The sequence below is a fragment of the Delphinus delphis genome, chromosome 1 (genome assembly GCF_949987515.2).
Source record: "Delphinus delphis chromosome 1, mDelDel1.2, whole genome shotgun sequence".
NCBI classification, from domain to species: domain Eukaryota; kingdom Metazoa; phylum Chordata; class Mammalia; order Artiodactyla; family Delphinidae; genus Delphinus; species Delphinus delphis.
The window spans coordinates 53,809,220-53,831,617 of NC_082683.1; the positions used below are offsets into that span (position 1 = coordinate 53,809,220).

The following is a 22,398-nucleotide window of genomic DNA, read 5'->3' on the forward strand; positions in this document are numbered from 1 at the left end:
AAATCAGATAATCAACTTTTGTGAAATTGAGGGCCAAAGAGGTTCTCTTGTGAGTAACTTTTATGAATGTTTGTGTTACAAATATAGCATTGTCTCTTTATACCTGGTTATGTTTTCTTGTTTGATAATTGACTTTTAACTATCTTTGTATCTTTTCCATAATTGATACTAAATACTAAAAAAACATAAGCAATATTTAGTTCTATAATATTTTGTTCTATTTTATATAATCATGTATATATTAAAGTGTGTACATATTTCAGTGTATGGATTTTATTAAAATGTTATTTGGTCTTGAATTTATTATTTAATACATAAAAAACTTTAATTTGAAATCAGCTTAAGTTGATAAGTAATGTGACCCTTACATTAAAAAATTGTTTCTTTATTTTAGCTATATACCTTTATAAAGAAAACAAATGTCTAATTTTTATTAATTTTTTAGCTTTTGTTTTACATTTTTGAGCCTGCTTCCTGCATGTATAAAATTGACACTTCACCCCTCTCCCAGAGGATTCAGATTTACTCTGGTAAGTTTCTCATTACTTTAGATACTTAATTCTTGCTGCAATTGATCCTTTAAAAATACAGATAATTATTTTCCTGCTTTGAACAGGATTATTGGATTGAGACATAAGACATTCATTTATTTGGCAAACACTGAGTGTCTGACATACTTAGGTGCTGTTTTGCACTAGGCTGAGCAATCAGAATCTTTCAGTTTAATTCAACAACTATTTAATTTCTTTGTGGTGGTCAGTGAGGGAATACAAAGGAGAAAACAGTGGTGATAGACATGTTTAAATTATTATGCTCTAAAGCAGACGGTATTAAGTTCTGTCAGGTACAATGGAGTGCTGTGATAGTGTGGGAAAAGGAGATATTGCTTTGAGGGCAGATTTTAGCCTATTTCTTAAAGCAAGTGGGATCAGAGCCAAATTTTGAAAGCTGGGCAAGATTTGGAATAGGTGGTTATGTAACAGGAGAGTTCGAGACAGGAGGAAGAGCTTGAAGGTACAGATGTGGGAGGGGATAGGGAATGATCTGGGAACAGCTATTAACCAATGAAATTTGTGTAACTTTTACGTGGGTATGTGTGTGTTGAGGTTAGGAGAGGATATAGTGAGAGAGAAGAGTCAGAAAGAATCAAATTATGTAAGAGCTTGGATGCTGGGCTGAAAAATTTGGAGTCTGATTTGTGTGCTAGAGGAGCAAAAAAGATTTTGGAGAAGGAGCGGGAACAGATCTCTGTTTTAGGAACATGACTTGCATCAGTTGAAACATGGATCGGGTATATATTTTATATTTTAGGGTTTCTCTGCGTGGGTTTACAGATTCCTCCTGGTTGTATTTCTGTGGTATTTAGAATTTGTTCCTGTGTACCTTGGTCTATAAAATGACATTTAAAGGATACCCTTTTAAAATATCAAGAAGAGTTAGTTTATGAAAACAGTCAGTCTTAGTGGACTTATAAAGGGACAACCTTTTATTTTTTATTATTTAAAAAAAATTTTTGGCCATGCCACGCAGCTTGCGAGATCTTAGTTCCCCTCACCAGGGATTGAACCCAGGCCCTCGGCAGTGAAAGTACGGAGTCCTAATCACTGAACTGCCAGGAAATTCCCTAAAGGGACAACATTTTAGAAATTGGGGTTTCAATTCTGGGACTGCCACTTATTTATATTGCATTCTAAAAACAAGCCAGAACAGAGCATGTCAGTCAAATATTTCAAAAGTGCTTATCGGTTCCACAGTGCAAAAAGATTCATGTTCCTCTTTTTTAAAGTTACCTTTTTATTGATGATGTCTGTTGTTTCATTCTGTGAATGAACTCTGAGCATAGTAAGTCATCTATAGTTAATATTCTGTAGAATGTTTAGAATAGGAGGGATGTGGTTAGTAATATTTTGACGTCTTCAGTAGCCCTAACTTGAAATATTTGCAAGCTTATGTAAAATGGTTATTTATCATGCTAAATAAAGGTATATTTCAAAGATGATGGAATGGAATTTCAGAGTTTCGGTAACTAGCAGTGTTAGAGATGATTACTTTTAGGATTCTAAAGCAGAAAAAGCATTTTCTTTCTCTTAACTTCCTAATTTTATTTAGTTTGTTGTGTTTTAATACCAGACATTGTGTTTAAAAAATAGAAAAGACATATTAATGACTTATTTTTGTTGATAATGTTTTAAATTCTTATTGAATACTTCTGAGAGCTTTAAAACATTTCCCATTATAATTATTTTAAAGTTTTTTTTTCCTTTCAATTTAGATTGAATTATTTCTTAATATAGGTCTATAATTAAGGTAATTGATAGTATGAATACTAATATATCTATAGCAGCAAAGTTACTTTTATCTATATCTTTTCAAGTAGTATTTATTAAGTGCCCTCTAATGTGTCAGGTCCTCTTCTAGGAATTGGCATATAAATGAATGACAGCTAATATCCCTGCTCTCTTAATTGGGGGACATTCATGCTAGTGGCAGGAGAAGAACAATAAACAAAATAAATCAGTTAACAGGAAAATATCTGGGAGTGATGAGGATTATGAAGAAAATAGTATTATGTGAAAAGAGGGCTGGTGGGGTTTGGTTAGGGGGGTACTACTTCAGATTGAGTAAGGGAAAGCCTCTCTAGGGAAGTGACATTTCATCCTGGAACTGAATGATTGATTGATCAGAAGGAACCAATTACAAGAAGATTTGGGCTCTGACTTGACAAAAGCAAGTTTTTTCTCCAGGCAGGAACACATTTGGCATGTTCAAAGCATTAAAGGCACAAATATGAAGTGGCTGGTGTGAAATGAGTGAGGGAGACAGTAAGAAAGACTGGAAGAGGAAGGCGGGACCCAGATTATGTAGGAGTTTGGATTTTATTCTAAGTGTAATGGGAAGCTATTGGAGGATTTTAAACAGGGAAATTACATGATCTGATATGGTGGCTAAATGGAGAATGGATTGTCGGGGGCAGGAGCGTTACCAGTTGGGAGGTTATTGCAGTGGCCCAGCAGAAAGGTGGGCGTGGCTTAGACCACTCCTCTGCCACCATCAGCAGAGGGGAGTGGAGAGAAGTCAGTGGATATTGTATTTGGGAGACGGTGTAGATAGGGTTTGCTGATGGATTGGATGTATAGCATGTACAAGATAGTGATCCAGGTTTTTTGTTTGAGCAACTAACTAGATTGGATGTATATAGATAAATGTCTAATATGCAGAATATAAACTCCTGAAAATAGATCTAAGTCATTATTAATTTAAAATCCCAAATAGCAAGTGATTACTTTATAGAACATTGAATATATTTTATTGAAGTGCACATTTTAAAAACACTAAAATGGATTTACTTTGCCAGTTTTAGATTTTGACTTACTTGTCCTTCATGCTTTTTAATTTAAATTGTCAGAGTTTCCAAGGGAGGATGAAGGTATGATTGTCGTGTCTGGATTATTTAGTAGTTTTGTTATTAATAACTGAGACTCAATGAACTTGTTGTAGATGGTTAGGTATAGCCTTATAATAATTATTTTTCAAAATATTTTGATTATTAAATTTGAATAAAATATTATGCACATTAGAGTTGTGTATATATTTTCCTTCTAGCTACAAGCTATATTAAACTTTAAAATTTTACTTGAAATGATTTTTAGTCAGATTCATAATTAAATTGATATTATATTTTGTAAGTTGTTATATCTGATTTTGTCCCTTTTTCCTTAAGGTTAGCTGTGCACTGTCATTCTTTCTATTTTCTTTCCAAGTACATGAAAAGTCCATTCTTTTGGTATCATTGTAAGTAAAAATGTTTCAAGTATATTTTATTTGTTTATTGTGATGTGTTTATAATATGTAAATAGATTTATTACTTACATTTAATCACCTAAGTGCAAATCAAAACTATGCAAATGTTACATAATTTCATAAAATTATTTCATAAAATCACATGTTTTCCAGAATGATGATCTCTTACAATTTTACTTCTTTATGATATATTTTAAACTGATGAAATTTTATGGAATAATTTCTGATATCTTATTTCTTCCTATTTTTTTCATTTATATTTTCTATATGCTAATAAAAACTGTCTTCCAAAGAGGCTCTACTTAGGTTGGAGCCTGTGTGTCTTCTTTGCCTTTTTCATTTCATTCATTTCCACATCTATTCAATGGCCTGTTCTCTCCATCAACCTCTTTAGAGGCTTTTATATGTTGCCTCCTTTTTAGTTCTTCTGTCAAAACCTTTGTTTAGACCCTATTGGCAATCCCTAACCACACTCCTTTTTTTTAGGAGCATTAAAATTTTTTCCTGTTCTTCATAGAAATTGAGTGGCAGTTGGGGGTATATTATCCCAATATTAAAATAGTATTTGCCCAGAACACATTGGAATACTTGAATCCTGCCCAAGATCAGTCCCACCCATGCCTGCCACACCCCTCACCCTGTGTTTGCTAGGTTCCTGTGGAAGATGCATGTATGAAATGACTAATGACAAATGGAAGGGTGTATTGCTTTTATTAGGTGGAGCTTTGAACTAAAACCTTAGTGCAGAGCTTTATAGTAGGTGGGGCTGGCCTATGGGGAAGCCTTCTTTCCTCCGAAAAAAATAGTCTCGTACCATTGCAGACTGGGAGGGCAGCTTAATTTCATCCCCTGAAGTCTAAACTTGAGTTAGATCTGACCACTGTTATGTGAGGCTAGGCTGACCCTATGCAAATCCCTAGTGCCAGGGGATGGAACTGTGGAGAGGTATTGCTTTCAAACATGTATAATCTTCCCCAGGATTCCTACTCCAGAGAAAGGAGCTCGATCAGTGAGTGACCTATAATCTGACCATTCAGATTAGCTCGTGGGCCCTGAATTTCTGGAAGTTCATACTCTACAACTGTACCTAGATTATTCATAACAGTGCATGACTTTAATATAATTTTGATCAAATATTTTAAAGTTCCTCTTGACCTGGTTCCAGCTAAGCTATCATTAAACAAATATTTCACCCAATAAATATTTATTGAGGGCCTACTATTTGCCAGATACTGTTCTATGCACCTGGGATATATCTGTGAACAAAACAGACAAAAATCCCTACTTTCTTAGCTTTCATTCTCAAGGTCAGACACTAATAATTAAATAAAAATAAGAAATTAAATAATGTGTTAGCAGGTAATAAAAGTCATGAAGGATACATAAAAGAGGATAAGGGAAATTGGGAGTACTGGAGCTGGGGTTACAGGAGTAAGTGCAGGTTGCAGTTTTAAACAAGGATGTCAAGGTAGGCCTTGTTGAGGAGATACTTGAGTGGACTGGAGGAGGTGAGGGTTAGCCAAGTAGATATCTGGGAGAATAACATTCTAGACAGCCAGTGCCAAGGCCCTAAGATGGGAGTATGACTGATATGTTTAGGGAACAACAGAATGGCCAGTGTGGCCAGAGTGCAGTGGTCAATGTAGGAAGTAATAGGAGGTGAAGTTAAAGAGGTAACAGGCATGTAAATTATATAGGATCTTGTAGGCCATATTGGGAACTTTGGCTTTTATTCTGAAGGAAACGGGGAGCCATGGAAGGATTTTGAGGAAGACGCATGATCTGACTTGATGTGTTTTTTTTTTGTTTTGTTTATTTTTTATTTTTGGCTGCGTTGGGTCTTTGTTGCTGCACACAGGATTTCTCTCTAGTTGCAGCGAGCAGGGGCTACTCTTTGTTGCGGTGCATGGACTTCTCATTAAGGTGGCTTCTCTTTGTTGCAGAGCACGGGCTCCAGGGTGCGCGGGCTTCAGTAGTTGTGTCACGTGGGCTCAGTAGTTGTGGCGTGCGGGCTTAGTAGCTCCACAGCATGTGGGATCTTCCTGGACCAGGGATTGAAACGTGTGTCCCCTGCATTGGCAGGCGGATTCTGAACCACTGCACCACCAAGGAAGTCCCGTGACTTGATGTTTTAAAAGGATCACTTTGCTTATCAAATTATCCATGTTAAATATGTACAGTTAATTGTATATCAGTTATACCTCAATAAAGCTGTTAAAAAATAAAATGATCATTCTGGTGGCAGGTCAAGAACAGATTGTACAGAGCAAGGGTAGAAAACACAGAGACCATTTAGAAGGCAATCACCATTATCCAGCTTGAGAGATGGTGGCGATGGGGACCAAGATCGTAATAGTGGAAGAGGTGAGAAGTGGTCACTAGAGCCTGAATGTTTCCCAATGATTTGGATACAGCATGTGAGAGAAAGAGAAAAATCAAAGGTGTGTTCATGGATTTTGGCCTGGAACGGGAAGGATGGAGTGGCCATTGACTGAAATGGGGAAGACTGCAAGTGGAGCAGGATTACACTAGATGTGAACAAGGTGGGAGGTTCCCAAGTTCAGTGTTGGACGTGTCTTTGGACATCAAGTGGAGGTGTTGAGTTAGTATTTAAATACAAGTCTGGGTTGGATATATGAGTGGAGTCCAGAGAGAGACTGAGCCAGAGACATAAAATTAGTAATTTCTCAGTAGAGATGACATTTAAAGTCATGAGACTAGATGAGATAACCAAGGAAGTGAGTATAGACAGAGAAGAATACCAGAGACTGAGTTCTGGGCCACACAATATTAAGAGGTCTGGGAGAAGAGGCAAATGGGAATGGCCAACTAGGTAGGATGCAAACCACAAGAGTTGGTGTCCTGGAAGCTGAGTGAAGAAGGAATTTTCAGGATAACAAGGTCCGCTGTCTTACACCACTGACAGAAATTAACTTGAAATGGCTTAGACTTAAATGTAAGGATTGAAACTGTAAAACTTGTAGAAGAAAACATAAGGGAGAAGCTCCTTGACATTGTTCTTGGCAATAATGTTTTGGATATGACACCAAAAGCAGAAGGAACAAAAGCAAAAATAAATAATTGGGACAGCATCACACTAAAAAGTTTCGGCACAGCAAAAGAAATATCAAAATGAAAAGGCGGGCTTCCCTGGTGGTGCAGTGGTTGAGAGTCCACCTGCCGATACAGGGGACACGGGTTCGTGCCCCGGTCCGGGAGGATCCCACATGCTGCGGAGTGGCTGGGCCCGTGAGCCATGGCCCCTGAGCCTGTGTGTCCGGAGCCTGTGCTCCGCAATGGGAGAGGCCACAACAGTGAGAGGCCCGCATAACGCAAAAAAAAAAAAAAAAAAAAGGAAAAAAAAATGAAAAGGCAACCTGTGGAATGGCAGAAAATATTTGTAAATCATGTATCTGATAAAGGGTTAATTATCCAAAATATATAATGAACTTATACAACTCAGTAGTAGAAAAAACAAATAATCCAAAGGACCTGAATAGATATTTTTCTAAAGAAGGCATACAGATGGCCAACAGGTACATGAGAAGGTGCTCAACATCACTAATCATTGGGGAAATGCAAATCAAAACCACAGTGAGATATCACCTCACACCTGTTAGAATGGCTCTTATCAAAAGGACAAGAGGGACTTCCCTGGTGGTGCAGTGGTTAAGAATCTGCCTGCCAATACAGAGGACATGGGTTCAAGCACTGATCTGAGAAGATCCCACATGCCACGGAGCAACTAAGCCCGTGCGCCACAACTACTGAGCCTGTGCTCTAGAGCCTGTGAGCCACAACTGCTGAGCCCAAGTGCCACAGCTACTGAAGCCTGCATGCCTAAAGCCCGTGCTCTGCAACAAGAGAAGCCACCGCAATGAGAAGCCCTCATACCGCAACGAAGAGTAGCCCCCACTCGCGCAACTAGAGAAAGCCCACACACAGCAACAAAGACCCAACGCAGCCAAAAATCAATCAATCAATCAATAAATTTATAAAAAAAAAAAAGACAAGAGATAACAAGTGCTGATGAGGATGTAGAGAAAAGAGAACCCTGTGCACTACTGGTGGGAATGTAAATTGGCGCAGTCACTATGGAAAACAGTATGGAGGTTTTTCAGAAAATTAAAAATAGAGCTACCATATGACCCAGCAATATTTCTGAAGTAAATGAAATTACTGTCTTGAAGAGACATCTTTACCCCCTAGTTCTTCACAGCATTACTTGCAACAGCTGAGACATGGAAACATGGAAGTGCCTGTCAACAGATGAATACAGAAAGTGGCGTATTACTCCCCCCTCCAACACACACAAAGGAATATGATTCAGCCATAGAAAAGGAAGGAAATCCTGGGGACTTCCTTCCTCCAGTGGTTAAGACTCCACGTTTCCACTGCAGGGGGCACAGTTCCAATCCCTGGTTGGGGAAGCAAGATCCCACTGCCATGCTGTGGCGCGGCCAAAGAAAAAAAATGGAAGGACATTTGCAACAACATGGATGAACCTTGAGGGCATTATGCTAAATGAAGTAAGTCAGACAGAGAGAAAGACAAATACTGTATGAGCTCACTTAAATGAGGAATGTTAAGACATAGAAGCATCGAAACTAAACTCACAGGAACAGAGTAAGTTGGTGGTTGCCTGAGTTGGGGTGGCGGGGAAATGGGTGAAGGTGGTTAAAGAGTACAAACTTACAGTTATGAGATGAATAAGTTCTGGGGATCTAATGTGCAGCATACACTGTAGCTGGCTGTAGTTAGCAAAAGTTAACAAGTCCCCTACATACGAACCTTCAAGTTGCGAACTTTCAAGGATGCGAATGTGCATTCCTTCAGCGTCACGTGTGAGTGAAATTGCAGCTTGCCCTCTGTCTCCTGTTGCTGACGATCCTTCAGCTCTACCATCTCCCACCTTTTCTCCCTCCTCCGGTCAGTAACTCTTCTTGCCTGTTCACTCGATGCCAGCCCCTGGATGCCGGCTGTTGTACTGTACTACTGTACTTTTCAAGGTACTGTACTGTAAGATTAAAAATATTTTCCTTATTTTTTGTGTTTTTTTAATGTATTATTTGTGTGAAAAGTATTATAAACCTATTATAGTATGGTGCTATATAGCCGATTGTGTTAGTTGGGTACCTAGGCTAACTTTGTTGGACCTAACAAACAAATCGGACTACAAACGTGCTCTCACTGTGGAACTTGTTCGTATGTAGGGGACTTACTGTATTGTATACTTGAAAGTTGCCAGGAGAGTAGATCTTAAAAGTTGTCACCACAGACACACACAAGGGCACACACACACACAAAAGGTAACTTTAAGTTGATGGATGTGTTAATGAACCTTATTGTGGTAATCATTTTGCAATATATACCTATATCATCACATTGTACACTTTGTTCACATTGTGCAATGTTATACGTCAGTTACATCTCAATAAAACTGGGGAAAAAAGGACATGATGTGATCAGTTGTATCAGATGCTGTTAATAGGTCAAATAAGATGAGGGTTAAGAATAGACTATTTGCCATAGTGAAATGGAAGTCACTGATGAAAAGTGACTTTTCTAGGTCACTTAGAAAAGGCTAGTGTTGGTAGAGTGATGCAGGGAAGAGCCTGATTGGGGTGGGTTTAAGACATAATGAGAAGAGAAGAAGATAAGTATAGATGATTCTTTAAAATATATATATATATATATATATATATTTAAGTATATTATATATATATATATATATAATGGTGAAATACACTATTAGTACATTCACAATGTTGTATAACCACCACCACTGTCTACTTACAGAATATTTTCGTCACCCTAGAAGGAAACCCCGTACCCAGTAAGCAGTCATTCCCCGTTCTCCCCTTCCCCTAATCCTTGTAACCACTAATCTACTTTGTCTCTGTGGATTTGCCTGATTTGGATATTTCATATAAATGGACTCATAAAATATGTGGCCTTTTGTTTCTGACCTGTTTCACTTAGCATAATATTTTCAGAGTTCATCCATGTTGTACTATGTATTGGTACTTCATTTTTATGCCTGAATAATATTGCATCATATGGATATACTACATTTTGTTTGTCCATGCATCAGTTGATGGACATTTTGAGTTGTTTTCACCTTTTGGCTATTGGGAATAGTGCCACTATGAACATTCATGTATACGTTTTTGTTTGAACACTTGTTTTCAGTTCTCTTGGGTCTCCAGGAGTGGAATTTCTGGGTCATATAATAATTCTGTAAACTTACTGTGGAACCACCAAACTAATTTCCACAGTAGCTATCCCATTTTATATTGTCACCAGTAATTATAAGTGTTCCAATTTCTCTGCATCCTTGTCAGCACTTGTTATTGTCTGTTATTGTTTTTGCCATCCTAGTAGGTGTGAAGTAGTATCTCATTCTGGTTCTCATTTGCGTTTCTCTAAAGACTAATGATGTTGAGCATCTTTTTATGTCCTTGTTGGCAATATGTATATCTTCTTCAGAGAAATGCCTAATACTTAAATCCTTTGTCCAATTTTTAAGTGGTTGTTTCTCTTTCTTGTTGAGTTTTAGAAGTTCTTTATATATTCTGAATATTAAACCTTTATCAGATATATGATTAACAAATACTTTCTTCCATTCTTTGGATTTTCTTGATAGTGTTCTTTGATGCACAGAATTTTTAATTTGATGAAATCCAATTTATTCTTTCTTTTGTTGCTTGTGCTTTTGATGTTGTATCTAACAAACTATTGCCAAATCCAAGGTAATATTTACCCTCATATTTCTTCTAAGAACTTATGGATTTAGCTCTTATATTTAGGTTTTTGATCCATTTTGAGTTGTTTTGTATATGGTGTGAGATAGGTAGGCAGTTCTTTAGATGAGTTTTGCCAAAAAGGAGAGCAGAGAAATTAAGCAATAACTGGTAGAGAAAGTGGGGTCAAAGAGGTTTGTTATTTGTTTTCAGATAGGAGAGATAATGGCATGGGAATGGTCAGTAAGAGGGAACATTGATGATACAGGAGAGGTAAGAGTTGCTGGAGCAGTGTCCTTCAGAGACAGAGGTGGAGTAGGATCTAGAGCACAAATGGAAGGATTGGCTGTGGACAGATGCATGAATCATTCATCTTAATAAAAAGAGGGAACACACTGTATCAGTACAGATGCTGGGAAGAGAGTAGATGTGATGGTGACATCTGTGAAAGTTCTCTTTTAATTGCTTTAGTTTTCTTATTGAAATGGAGGACAAAGTCATTAGGAAAGAGTGGGTTAGAGCTGTTCGGAATATGAGAAGAGAGGAGAAGGTGGAATTATCTTTGTAAGGAGACACAGAGTATGAACAGACTAGGGAAATATATACTAATTGCTGGACACTTGAATATCATGATCATGTATTTAAAGTGAGAATAGTTAGTGCGGGTAAATGTTTTCTTCCAGAGCAGTTGCTCAGTAAGGCCAGAGTAAGTGCAGGTGGAGAGTTGGGTATTTCCAGGTTTATGGTTTTGTCTAGTGAGGATAACTCATTTGCTTGGGATTTGAGATTGAATACATGGGAGTGATTATGATTGATCTTAGAATTTAACCTGGGTAAGAAGGGAGAAGGCCATTAAAATAGGCAAAGTGAAAATGTGCTAGGAACAATGGATCGAAGGTCTTGGGGGGGATTGTTGGAGTACTGAAAAGGTAGGAGATGGTAGTCAGAATGCAACTGATGAGTTGTGATTATGGAGGGCTTACAGTCTAGCATATGACCCTAAGTGCAGGACTGAAGATGAGATCACTAGAAGAGAAGAGTTCCAGCAAATGAGAGGTCTGGGTGTTGGAAGATCATCTATGTGTACGTTAAAATTGCCAAGAATTGAGATGAGTAGGGTTGTAGACAGTGACAGTGTGTAAGAAGTTGAAATTATTGAGTAATGAGTGAAGTGATCCTTGAGGCTGGTGGATGATAACAAAGATGAGGAATAATAGGGGATATACAGCCAGATGACAGGAGATTCAAAGCTGGAAATTGTTAAGGTGGGGAGAGGGAGAGTAGTGTGGAAGTACTGATGAAGAGCAAAGAGGTTATGTCCCTTCTCAGGGCCTTTAAATTGTTTGAAGGCTGTGGAAACAATAGCAGAACAGGCACAATGGACAGGGCAGAGGGGCAGCATTTTCCTTAGCGGGAGAGAACCAGGATTTGTTTTGAACAAGGTGGTGAAAGGAAGGGTTCAGAGAAGAGGTTGAGGTTGTAGGCGATTTTGCAGCTTGATTATAAATATTAAGTACCTAGAAGTTAAGGGCTGAGTTACATTCATCACTGCATTCCTTTCAGAGCAGTGCTTTTACATACTACATTTTCAATAAATGCTTATGTTCAGTAAATGAATACCGAATGATTAAGTGGGAAAGAATTAAGACCTAGAAACAGAAAATAATGTTTATTGAACACCTACTGTGTGCTTGTAATTAACAAAAATACATTCCAATTATAAAAGCATAAAGCAATGAAATTGAAAGTCCTCTAGTATTTTCTTTTAGTGCAGTAGTTTTCAATCAGTTTATAAACCTAGGCCTCCCATCTCGTACTCTAGCTGACATGAGGAAGAGTCATCCTTCTAAGAAAGGAGAATACTTAAACCTTTTAAAATAAGGAGACCAATAATAATAACAACAAAAATAATTATTCAACAACTACCACCATTTTATTCTTGTTTTACTAAAAAATAAACACTAGATAATACTCACAGAAGAGTTCTTTCAACTACTTAACAATCCAAGGTATTGTTATTATTTCCATTTACACATAAGAAAAAGGTTAAATTAATCATTTGTTCAAAGTCAAACAGTAAGTAAGTGGCAGGGATGGGACTAGGTAGGACTTAAGTCTTCTGACTAGACCCTTCTTTTGGAGCATTGCCACAGTTGAATCCAGAAGGTAATGCAACCTGGGGTAGTACCAAGGAGGTCACAGAGCTTGGACCTATGACCCTACACAGCTTTCTGATAAAGCCAGTGGTTCCATCTACTGGTGTTATGCTTCCTCTTCCTACACTATTTTTCTTTTCATGTAGCCTCTTCCTACTCATTTTGTCCTTTTTTCTTTTATTCTACCATCATCAACCGTTTATAATTCTTCCTTGCCTCTGTTGTCCTCTCTGCAGTGGCAGATGATGATCCTGTCTTTTAGTTTTTAACTTAGCTGAGCATTATGTCATATGGAAGATCATAAAAAAGAAGTTTGAAAACCACTGTACCAAGTAGGATATTCATGTTTACCAAGTAGGATGAAATATGTGAAAAAGCTCTTTTTCTCTGAATGTTCAGTTCTGTTTGATCCTTTCTTTGAGCTGCGTTTGTATGATAGGGAAAAAATGTTTCATTAATGGATACTGGAAGTTTTCCAGTTATTATGAGGAGTTGACACCTTCTCTGTGTCTAGATTCATTTAGTTTGCATTGATAGTTATAAAAAACTGAATCAGTAGTCCCTATGGAGTATTTTGTGTGTGTGTGTGTGTGTGTGTGTATGTGTGTTTTTCTTACTACCTCAAAAATCAGGTAAAATGTATTCATATTTTTACATGTAAGCACTGAAATTATATTCTCTAAGATTAACATATTTTTCTTTGTCATTTTAGACCAGTCTGCTTAGTTTTAAGGGAAATTCCTTTTATGTCTACTTGGTTTTTACTTGTGTCAACATTTAGGTGAGTCAAACCAATTTCCAGTATAATATTTTCAGTGTAGTACTTATAAACTCATTTAAAACTTTTTTACAAAGTGATTATGGTTTGAATTGACAATTCTCTTTTTAACGTTTTTTCTGTTTTCCCATATAGTATGCTGCCTCTTCTATTGAAGGATGAACTCCTAATGCCCTCAGTTGTGACAGTGATAGCATTTTTCATAGCTTGTGCAACCTCCTTTTCAATATTTGAAAAGACTTCTGAAGAAGAACTGCAGTTGAAATCCTTTTCCATTTCTGTTAGGAAATATTTTCCATGTTTTACATTTCTTCCCAGAATTATACAACATTTGGTAAGTTGTTCAGTTTTTAAGATACTATTTTAAAAAAGTTATTATAATATCTTTTTTCTTTTATAGCATTTTTGAGATATAATTCCCATAAAATTCACCCATTTAAAGCATGCAACTCCGTGTTTTAAGTATGTACACAGAGTTTTACAACCATCCTCCTAACCTAGTTTTAGATTATTTTCCATCACCCCAAAAAGAAACCCTGTGTCCTTTAGCAGTCATTTCCCATTCCACCCTCACCCCTAACCTCAGCCTTGGACAGCCACCCAATTACTTTCAGTCTCCATAGATTTGCCTATTTGGACATTTCTTATAAATGGAATGCATTAGTCCCTTAGGGCTGATATAGCAAAATACCACATCAGATAGCTTAAACAACAGAAATTTATTTTCTCACAATTCTGGAGGCTAGAAGTCCAAGATCAGGGTGACATCAGCATTGGTTTCTGGTGAGGCCTGTCTTCCTGATTTGTAGGTGACCTTGCCGTCTCCTCATATGGCCTCGTGTGTGTGTGTGTGTGTGTGTGTGTGTGTGTGTGTGTGTGTGTGTGTGTGTGTAGAGAGAGAGAATTCTTTGGTGTCTTTTTCTCTTCTTATAAGGACATCAGTCCTATCAGATTAGGGCCCCAGCCTTAGGACTTCATTTAACCTTAATTTAATCTCATCTCTAAATGCAGCCACATTGGGGCTTAGGGCTTCAACATATGAATTTTGTGGGGACACAGTTCAGTCTGTAACATGGAATCATACACAATGTTGTCTTTGATGACTGGCCTCTTCCACTTAGCACATTTTTGATTTTCATCTGTGTGGTAGCACGTATCAATACTTCATTCCTTTTATTGCCAATTCCATTATATGGATATACCACATTTTGTTTATCTGTTCTTCAGTAGATGCTTGCTTCCACTGTTTGGCTGTTATAAATAATGCTGCCCTGAAGATTTGTGTATTAAGTTTACCAGTGCACATATGTTTTCATTTCCTTCAAGTATATACCTAGGAGTGGTAATTCTGTGTTTAACATTTTGAGAAACTGCCTGTCTTCCAAAGTGCTGCATGATTCTACATTCCCCCCAGCAATATATGAGGATTCCAATTTCTCCACATCCTTGACAGCACTGGTTATTGGCTTTTTTTTTATTATACCCCTCCATTATTATAGCCATACAAAGTGGGTGTGAAATGGTATCTCATTGTGGTTTTTGCATTTCCCTAGTGACTCCCTAGTGACTAATGATATTGAGTATCTTTTTTTTTTTTTTTTTGAGTATCTTTTTGTAATTTCTTCGGAGAAATGCCTATTCAAGTCCGTCTCCCATTTTTTTTTTTTTTTTTTTTTGGCCACACTGCACGGGTTGTAGCACCTTACCTCCCCAACCAGGGATTGAACCCAGGCCCTTGGCATTGAGAGCATGGAGTCCTAACCACTGGGATGCCAGGGAATTCCCATCCTTTGTTCATTTTTAGTTGTCTTTTTTTTTTTTTGAATTGTAAGAGTTCTCTATACATTCTTGATACAGGTCTCTTACTAAATTGCAAATATTGTCCCCCATTCTGTGGGTTGCTCTTTGACTTTCTTGATGGTATTGTTTGTAGCACAAACGTTTTCATTTTTATGAAGTTTAATATATCTAGTATTTCTTTTGTTGTTTGTGCTTTTGGTGTCATATCTCAGAATCTGTATATAACCAAAGGTCATGAAGATTTACTCTGATGTTTTTTTTAAGAGTTTTATAATTTTAATTCTCTTTAGGACATTGATTCATTTCGAATTAATTTTTGTGTATGGTATGAGGTAGGAGTCCAACTTTATTCAGTTGTTCCAGCACCAATGAATTGTGTTTGCACCCTTGTAGAAAATCAACAGATCCTAAACGTAAGGGTTTATTTCTGGACTCTCAATTCTATTTCACTGATCTATATTATCCTTATGCTGCTACCACAGTCTTGATTACTGTGGTTTTATAGTTAGTTTTGGGATTGAAAATTGAGTCCTCTTAGTCCTCTAAAAAATTAGTCCTCTAACTAATTCATTTTCAAGATTGTTTTAGCTATTGTGTCCCTTGCATTTCCATATTCTTTTTAGGATCAGCTCATCAATTTCTCCGAAAAACAAGCTGAGATTTTGATAGCGGTTGCTTTGAATATGTATTTAAATTTGTGGAGTATTGCCATCTTAGCAAGATTTAGTCTTCCAAACCTATGAACATAGGATGTATTTCCATTTATTTATTCTTTAATTTCCTTCAACAATGTTCTGTAGTTTTCAATGTACAGGTCTCGTACTTCTTTTGTTAAATTCATTTCTAAGTATTTTATTCTTTACGATGCTTTTGTAAGTGGAATTTTCTTAATTTTGTTTTCATAATGTTCATTGCTACTGCATAAAAATACAATTGATTTTTTTATTCTGAACTTGTATTCTGTACTATAAGTTTTTAGTGAATTCCTTATGATCTTCTATATACAAGATCATGTCATCTGTAAATCATGATAGTTTTATGTCTTCCCTTTAAAACTGGATGCCTTTTATTTCTTTTCCTTGCTTAATTACCTGGCTAGACAGCTCCAGTACAGTGTTGACTACAACTGGCAAGAGTGGATATCTTCGTTTCTTCAGATTTTAGGGGAAATCATCCAGTCTTTCAACATTAACTATGATGTAGTTGTGGGATTTTTATAGATGGCCTTTATTTGGTTAGGGAGTTCTCTTCTGTTCCTAGTTTGAATGTTTTTTCATGAAAAGCTGTTGGATTTTGTCAAATGCTTTTCCTGTGTCTAACGATATTATGTGTTGTTTTCCTTTATTCTATCAATATGGTATATTACATTGATTGATTTTTGTATATTGAACTAACCTTGCATTCTTGGGATAAGTTGCACTTGATCATGGTATATAACCTTACTTATATGCCACTTGCTCGGGTTTGCTAGTATTTTGTAGAAGACGTTTGCATCTTATATTCATAGGGGATATTGGTCTGTAGTTTTCTTTTTGTGATGTCTTCGTATGGTTTTGTAAATCAGGCTTAGTACTTGCCTCATTGAATGAGTTAGGAAGTGTTCCTTTTCTACTTTTTGGAAGAGTTTACGAAGGACTGGTATTAGTTCTAGAAACATTTGGTATAATTTACCAGCGAAGCCATCCGCCTGTTCCTGGACCTTTCTTCGTGGGATCTTGAAGATGACTAATTCAGGAGAGAGGGATAAAATAGGAGTATGGCATTAACAGATACAAACTACCATACATAAAATAGAGGAGCAACAAGGATTTACTGTACAGCACAGGGAGCTATATTCAATGTCTTGTAATAACCTATAATGGAAAAGAATCTGAAAAAAATATATATAACTGAATCTCTTTGCTCTACACCTGAAACTAACAATATTGTAAATCAACTGTACTTCAATTAAAAATGATTAATTCAATCTCTTGTTATAGGTCTATTCAGACTTTCTGTATTTCTTGACACAATTTCAGTGGTGTGTCTAAGAATTTGTCCATTTCATCTATGTTATCTAATTTGTTGGCATACAGTTGTTCATAATATTCCCTTATAATCCTTTTTATTTTTATGTATGGTAAGGAGTGATGTTCCTTTTTCATTCCTGACTTGGGAAATTTGTACCTTCTCTCTTGGCCTTGGTTAGTCTAGCTAAATTTTGATAGTTTCATTGATATTTTTGCAGAACCAACTTTTGGTCATTGATTTTCTCTCGTTTTTCTGTTTTCTATGTCACTGATTTTATATACCCTTTTTATATACCCTTTTATATACCCTTTTTTATATACCCTTTTTCATGCTTGGGTTTGGTTTACTCTTTTTTAAAAAAATATTTATGTATTTGCCTGCGCTGGGTCTTAGCTGTGGCACGTGGGATCTTTGTTGTGGTGTGTGGGGTATGTGGGATCTTTAGTTGCGGCATGCAGGATCTTCAGTTGCAACATGTGGACTCTTAGTTGTGGCACGTGGGATCTAGTTCCCTGACCAGGGATCGAACCTGGGTCCCCTGCATTGGGAGTGCAGTCTCAACCGGCGGACCACCAGGGAAGTCCCTGGTTTACTTTTTTATCTAGTTTCTTAAAGTTCAGGTGGTTGATTTTAGACCTTTCTTCCATTTTTATATAGTCATTCAAACCCATATATAACCCCTGTGCCATTCTTAAGCAGTATTCCATAAACTTTGAAATATATGTTTTTTAATTTAGTTAAAAATATAGTCCATTTCTTCTGATTTCTTCTTTGGCTCATGAATTATTCAGGCATTTGTTGTTCAGTTTCCAAATATTTGGGAATTTCCTTGACTACTTCATGTTTTTCTATTCTAATTTAATTCTAATGTACTTAGAGAACATACTTTGTATTATTTCAGTATTTTCAAATGTATTGACTTTGTTTTGTTAATTTCCCCTTCAGTTTTGAAGGGTATTTCTTTTAGCAATTTGAATATCGTCCATCCTACTGTCTTGTGGCATCCATATTTTCTGATAAGTCAATTGTTAATCTTATTGAGGATAGTTTATATACATACATACATATATATATATATATATATATATATATATATATATATATATACACACACATACACACTTACTTTTAGGTGCTTATTAGATACCCAAGTGGAGATTTTAAGGAGAACTTGGATATATGAGTCTGGAGTTTAGGGGAGAGGTCCAGGCTGGAGACAGTAATTTGAGTCTTCAGTATATAGACGGTGACTAAAGTCACTGTGACTAAAGTCATCACTGGATGAGCTCACCAAAGGTGTGATCATACATTGAGAAGGAACCAGCGAAGTTGTCTGAGAAAGATTAACTAGTGAGGTGGGAGGAAACCAGGAGAGTATGATGTCATGGAAGCCAAAGGAAGGGTTTCAAGATGGCAGTGATGTATTATTTCAAATGCTGCTGAGAGATCAAATAAGGCAATAAGAATTGACCACTGGGTTTAGTTTAGTGGAGGTCATCATGGATCTTTCATTGGAGTGATTGGAGTGAAAGCCTAGTTGGTGCAGGTTCACTAATGAAAGGGAGAATTGGACACAGCAAGTTATAGTTAACTCTTTTAGGAAACTTTTTTCTAAACAGGAGCAGACAAATGGGGTAATGGCTGGAGTTTGACACTGATTCAGGATCATAGTATCATGACATTTCATTCAGTCCCATATTTCTTAAGTTTGAAACTTTTGATGATTTCACTTCAGACATTTTCATTCCTCACTAAGATTGACTCATATTTTCCCTTTGGAGGATATTTGCAGCCTATTTATACCTGTTTGTAAGCCTTTTTGGCTTCCATCCTTCCCATTCTTCCATCTGGAATGATCACTGCATTACTCTCTTTACAGGTCTTACCAATTCTGTCATAATCTAGCCATTAAAGCATCTTTCAGGGTTCCATTTATGTCCCACTTCCTTCATGGAAGTCACTACTGTTTCTCACTGCTTGTTTTCTACATTTACTTAAGCAGCTTCCATGTCCTTGTCTGGCTGGTCCTTGTTTCACAGTCTACAGCTATATTGTCCAATATGGTAGACACTAGACACACGTGGATTTAAGCTTAGTAAAGTTAAAAATTCAGCTTCTCAGTTACAGCAGGCATATTTCAAATGCTCAGTAGCCGTTATGTGGTTAGCAGCTACTCTTTTGGAGTACACAGATATAGAACATTTCCATCATTGTAGAAAGTTCTATGGTGCGGTGTGCTGGTCTAGAGAAGGAAACTGACTGCTGCACAATTACAGTAAATGCAGTAATTATGTCTACTGCTCATCTTGGCATTTAATAAACTGTGACTCTGTGATTTTATTTCATTCATTCCCCTAAATTGGAAGCTCTTCGAGGCCAGAGGACATTTTCTTTCACGTGCCCCACCATGCTTTACTATAGCACTGGCTCACTGAGTGTGTTCAGTGAATATGAAATGTAATTTTGCATTTTCTGTAGAAAACTTTTTCATAGATGAATTCTTAGATTAACTTAGAATTTTAGATCCTGTAGGACCCTGGAGCATGCCATGAATTTAACCCTGACTAGCAATATTATCTATTTCAGATACCTTTTTTCAGTGCTTGGGTGATAAGAAGTATTAGATAGGGGTTCTCAGGTTTTGGCTACACATGGGAATCACTTGGAGAGCCTACCCCAGAAGCTCTGATTTAATTGGTCTGGGATGTGGTCTGAGGATTGAGATTTTTTTAAAACCCCCAGATGACTCTTCCATACAGCTGAGGTTGAGATTCATTAGTAGAAGAGACTGAACCCCCAGCTCTCCCCTTCAATTCTGCTCATTTACAACTATAAATCAATGTTACCAGTACATTTAAATGTTATCTTTTATCCTATGCAGTAACATTTTTTTTCCCTCCTTATAGTTTCTTATCTCAGTAATCACTATGGTCCTTCTGACACTGATGACTGTCACACTGGATCCTCCTCAGAAACTACCGGACTTATTTTCTGTATTGGTGTGTTTTGTATCCTGCTTAAACTTCCTGTTCTTCTTGGTATACTTCAACATTATAATCATGTGGGATTCCAAAAACGGAAGAAATCAGAAGAAAATCAACTAGCTATATGCCCAAAGAAATGTGAAAATGTTAATAGTGCTACAAGCTTTTGTGAAATTTTTGCCGTGTATAAAAAGAAATGATCATTTTGAGAATCATGGAATTATAGGAAAGGAGATGGTGAAAAGTCATTGTTGTCTACACAAAATAAATGTATATGGGGACCAGAGCAATGGAGGCTTTTATTTTCTAACTACTGGGTGGCCAAGAAATATTGTAGTTTTATTAAATTCACAGTTATTATTCAAATGGGAAAATAAGAGAAACATGTCCTTAATCTCAGTGTTTACTTAGGAAATGTACTCTGTAATTTGTTGTCTTGAAAAAAATCTGCAAATATAGTGAGTTTAATGGGAGAATTTAGCCCCTTATTTTTGAAGGAAATCACTAATTTTGGTATTCAGATTTAGTTTTCTTTACAGTTTAGAATGCTTTAGAAATTATATCTCAGGGATTAAATTTGTGATAATCTTTTATATTACTATGAGAAGGCAATTTAAACTATTTAAAGTTTGAACATGCCTCATTACCTGTGCAAATTTGAATTTTTTTAGCAAGGCAGAGATTAAACTGTGTTCTTATTTATTTCCAAGAACTCTTGATTTCCCTGAATGCAATTAAACAATGAATTTTCCTAAATTTAAATCTAAGTGGTTTGAATGAAGTCTTTTTAATTACTTATGATCATTAGTTCTAAACTTTCAGGATCATTCTGTTTAAGTTAAGTGGCCTTATACTGGGTTCATCCTTCTGTTTTTCTTTGTTATGACATGGTTCAAGGTTACCAATGCCATATGCATTGATCCATATCATGCTTCATGTTAACGTAGCCCTGTTAATAACTATATATCACTCTATATTAGAAGAAGCCCATCTTTACTATAGTATTCAGTTGGTAAAAATAATTTATTGTAGCCATGTTGTAGATTCTCATGTAAAGATATGTTTTCTTCAGTCTCTGTAATAAAAATAACCATTTCCCCATCAACCCATGTTTTTAATGAATATATTTCTTTAATAAGCCATTAAAGCATAATAACTAAGTGGTGGTATATTTTAAAACAATGCAAGCCAAACACATATACTCAAAGAAAATTTGGTTCTAGACACGGACACCTACAGGCTGATGCAACAAGGTATATGTTTTTAAGTCTGATAAAGGAAGTGGGTTTAGACAAAGCAAAAAATCAAGAAGTAGTTCCTTCTCAAAGCAAATGTGCATAAAGACTCAAAGGGCAGGTCAGCACAGAAAAGCAGCCTTGAATCGCTGCCGAATCAGCAGGAACATCGCTGTCCATGGTCACCATCTGTAATCACTGTGCCCAAATGTCAGCATCTTGGCTGGCTGGTGTCGTCTTTTTTATTTTTTGTAATAGAAAACTTGCATTTAATACAGGATGTTGATTTAATTCAATGATGAGGAAGTTCTGACAACTTCTAAATAGCTGGAGTAGAGAAACATTATTTGAAAATGAAAGTATTATTTAAACATTAGTAAAATGGAATGCACCCATATTCAAGGTATCTTATAGGTGAATGCTAAATAAAAATACATTTCCAGATGATTTAATCTAGTCATATGGAGTTACACTGTAGCTTTAATGGAGACTTGTAGCAATTATCTCATAAGTCAAGGATCTCATATCTATTAGAAACCGGTTTAAGAACAGTCCACTTTGAACTTTGAGGGATTAAGTACCAAAATAACAAAAATGTCCAGTGATGAATTAAGATCAGAAATAGGCAATTCCAAAGCATTTCTCTCAGCTATATTCAGGATTACAGGGGTATTTTAATATAAAGATATTTAGCTTATACAAAAAAATTAAAGACTTCTCACTTTATTCACTGATATACCTGTCAAAAAATGATCTGTTATTTTCCAGTTCATTTTAGAGGGAAGGGCTGTTTCTGAAAAATGCAGTTTTCTTTGTTGCCAATAAACTTAGGTATGCGTCTTAAAATGAAGAGAACAGGGTGTATGTTCATGTATCAAATATGAGGCAACA

At 36.4% G+C, this 22,398-nt stretch overlaps 2 protein-coding genes across 5 annotated transcripts in view; one reads left to right on the forward strand and one right to left on the reverse strand.

Annotated features, from left to right (window-relative positions):
- The window catches only part of ALG6 (ALG6 alpha-1,3-glucosyltransferase), a 60,570-nt gene extending 39,343 nt beyond the window's left edge, over nucleotides 1-21,227 (forward strand). For all 4 annotated transcript variants that reach the window (XM_060023118.1, XM_060023136.1, XM_060023109.1 and 1 more), the window contains 5 exons: nucleotides 446-530; nucleotides 3,722-3,792; nucleotides 13,413-13,481; nucleotides 13,614-13,812; nucleotides 20,195-21,227. In XM_060023118.1, the coding sequence (XP_059879101.1) occupies nucleotides 446-530; nucleotides 3,722-3,792; nucleotides 13,413-13,481; nucleotides 13,614-13,812; nucleotides 20,195-20,392 (622 nt within the window). In that variant the 3' untranslated portion in view covers nucleotides 20,393-21,227. The remainder of the gene's footprint in view (nucleotides 1-445; nucleotides 531-3,721; nucleotides 3,793-13,412; nucleotides 13,482-13,613; nucleotides 13,813-20,194) is intronic.
- A 473-nt stretch (nucleotides 21,228-21,700) lies between these two features.
- The window catches only part of ITGB3BP (integrin subunit beta 3 binding protein), a 90,358-nt gene continuing 89,660 nt past the window's right edge, over nucleotides 21,701-22,398 (reverse strand). The window contains exon 8 of the mRNA XM_060023158.1: nucleotides 21,701-21,834. Coding sequence (XP_059879141.1) covers nucleotides 21,827-21,834 — 8 coding nt within the window. The 3' untranslated portion in view covers nucleotides 21,701-21,826. The remainder of the gene's footprint in view (nucleotides 21,835-22,398) is intronic.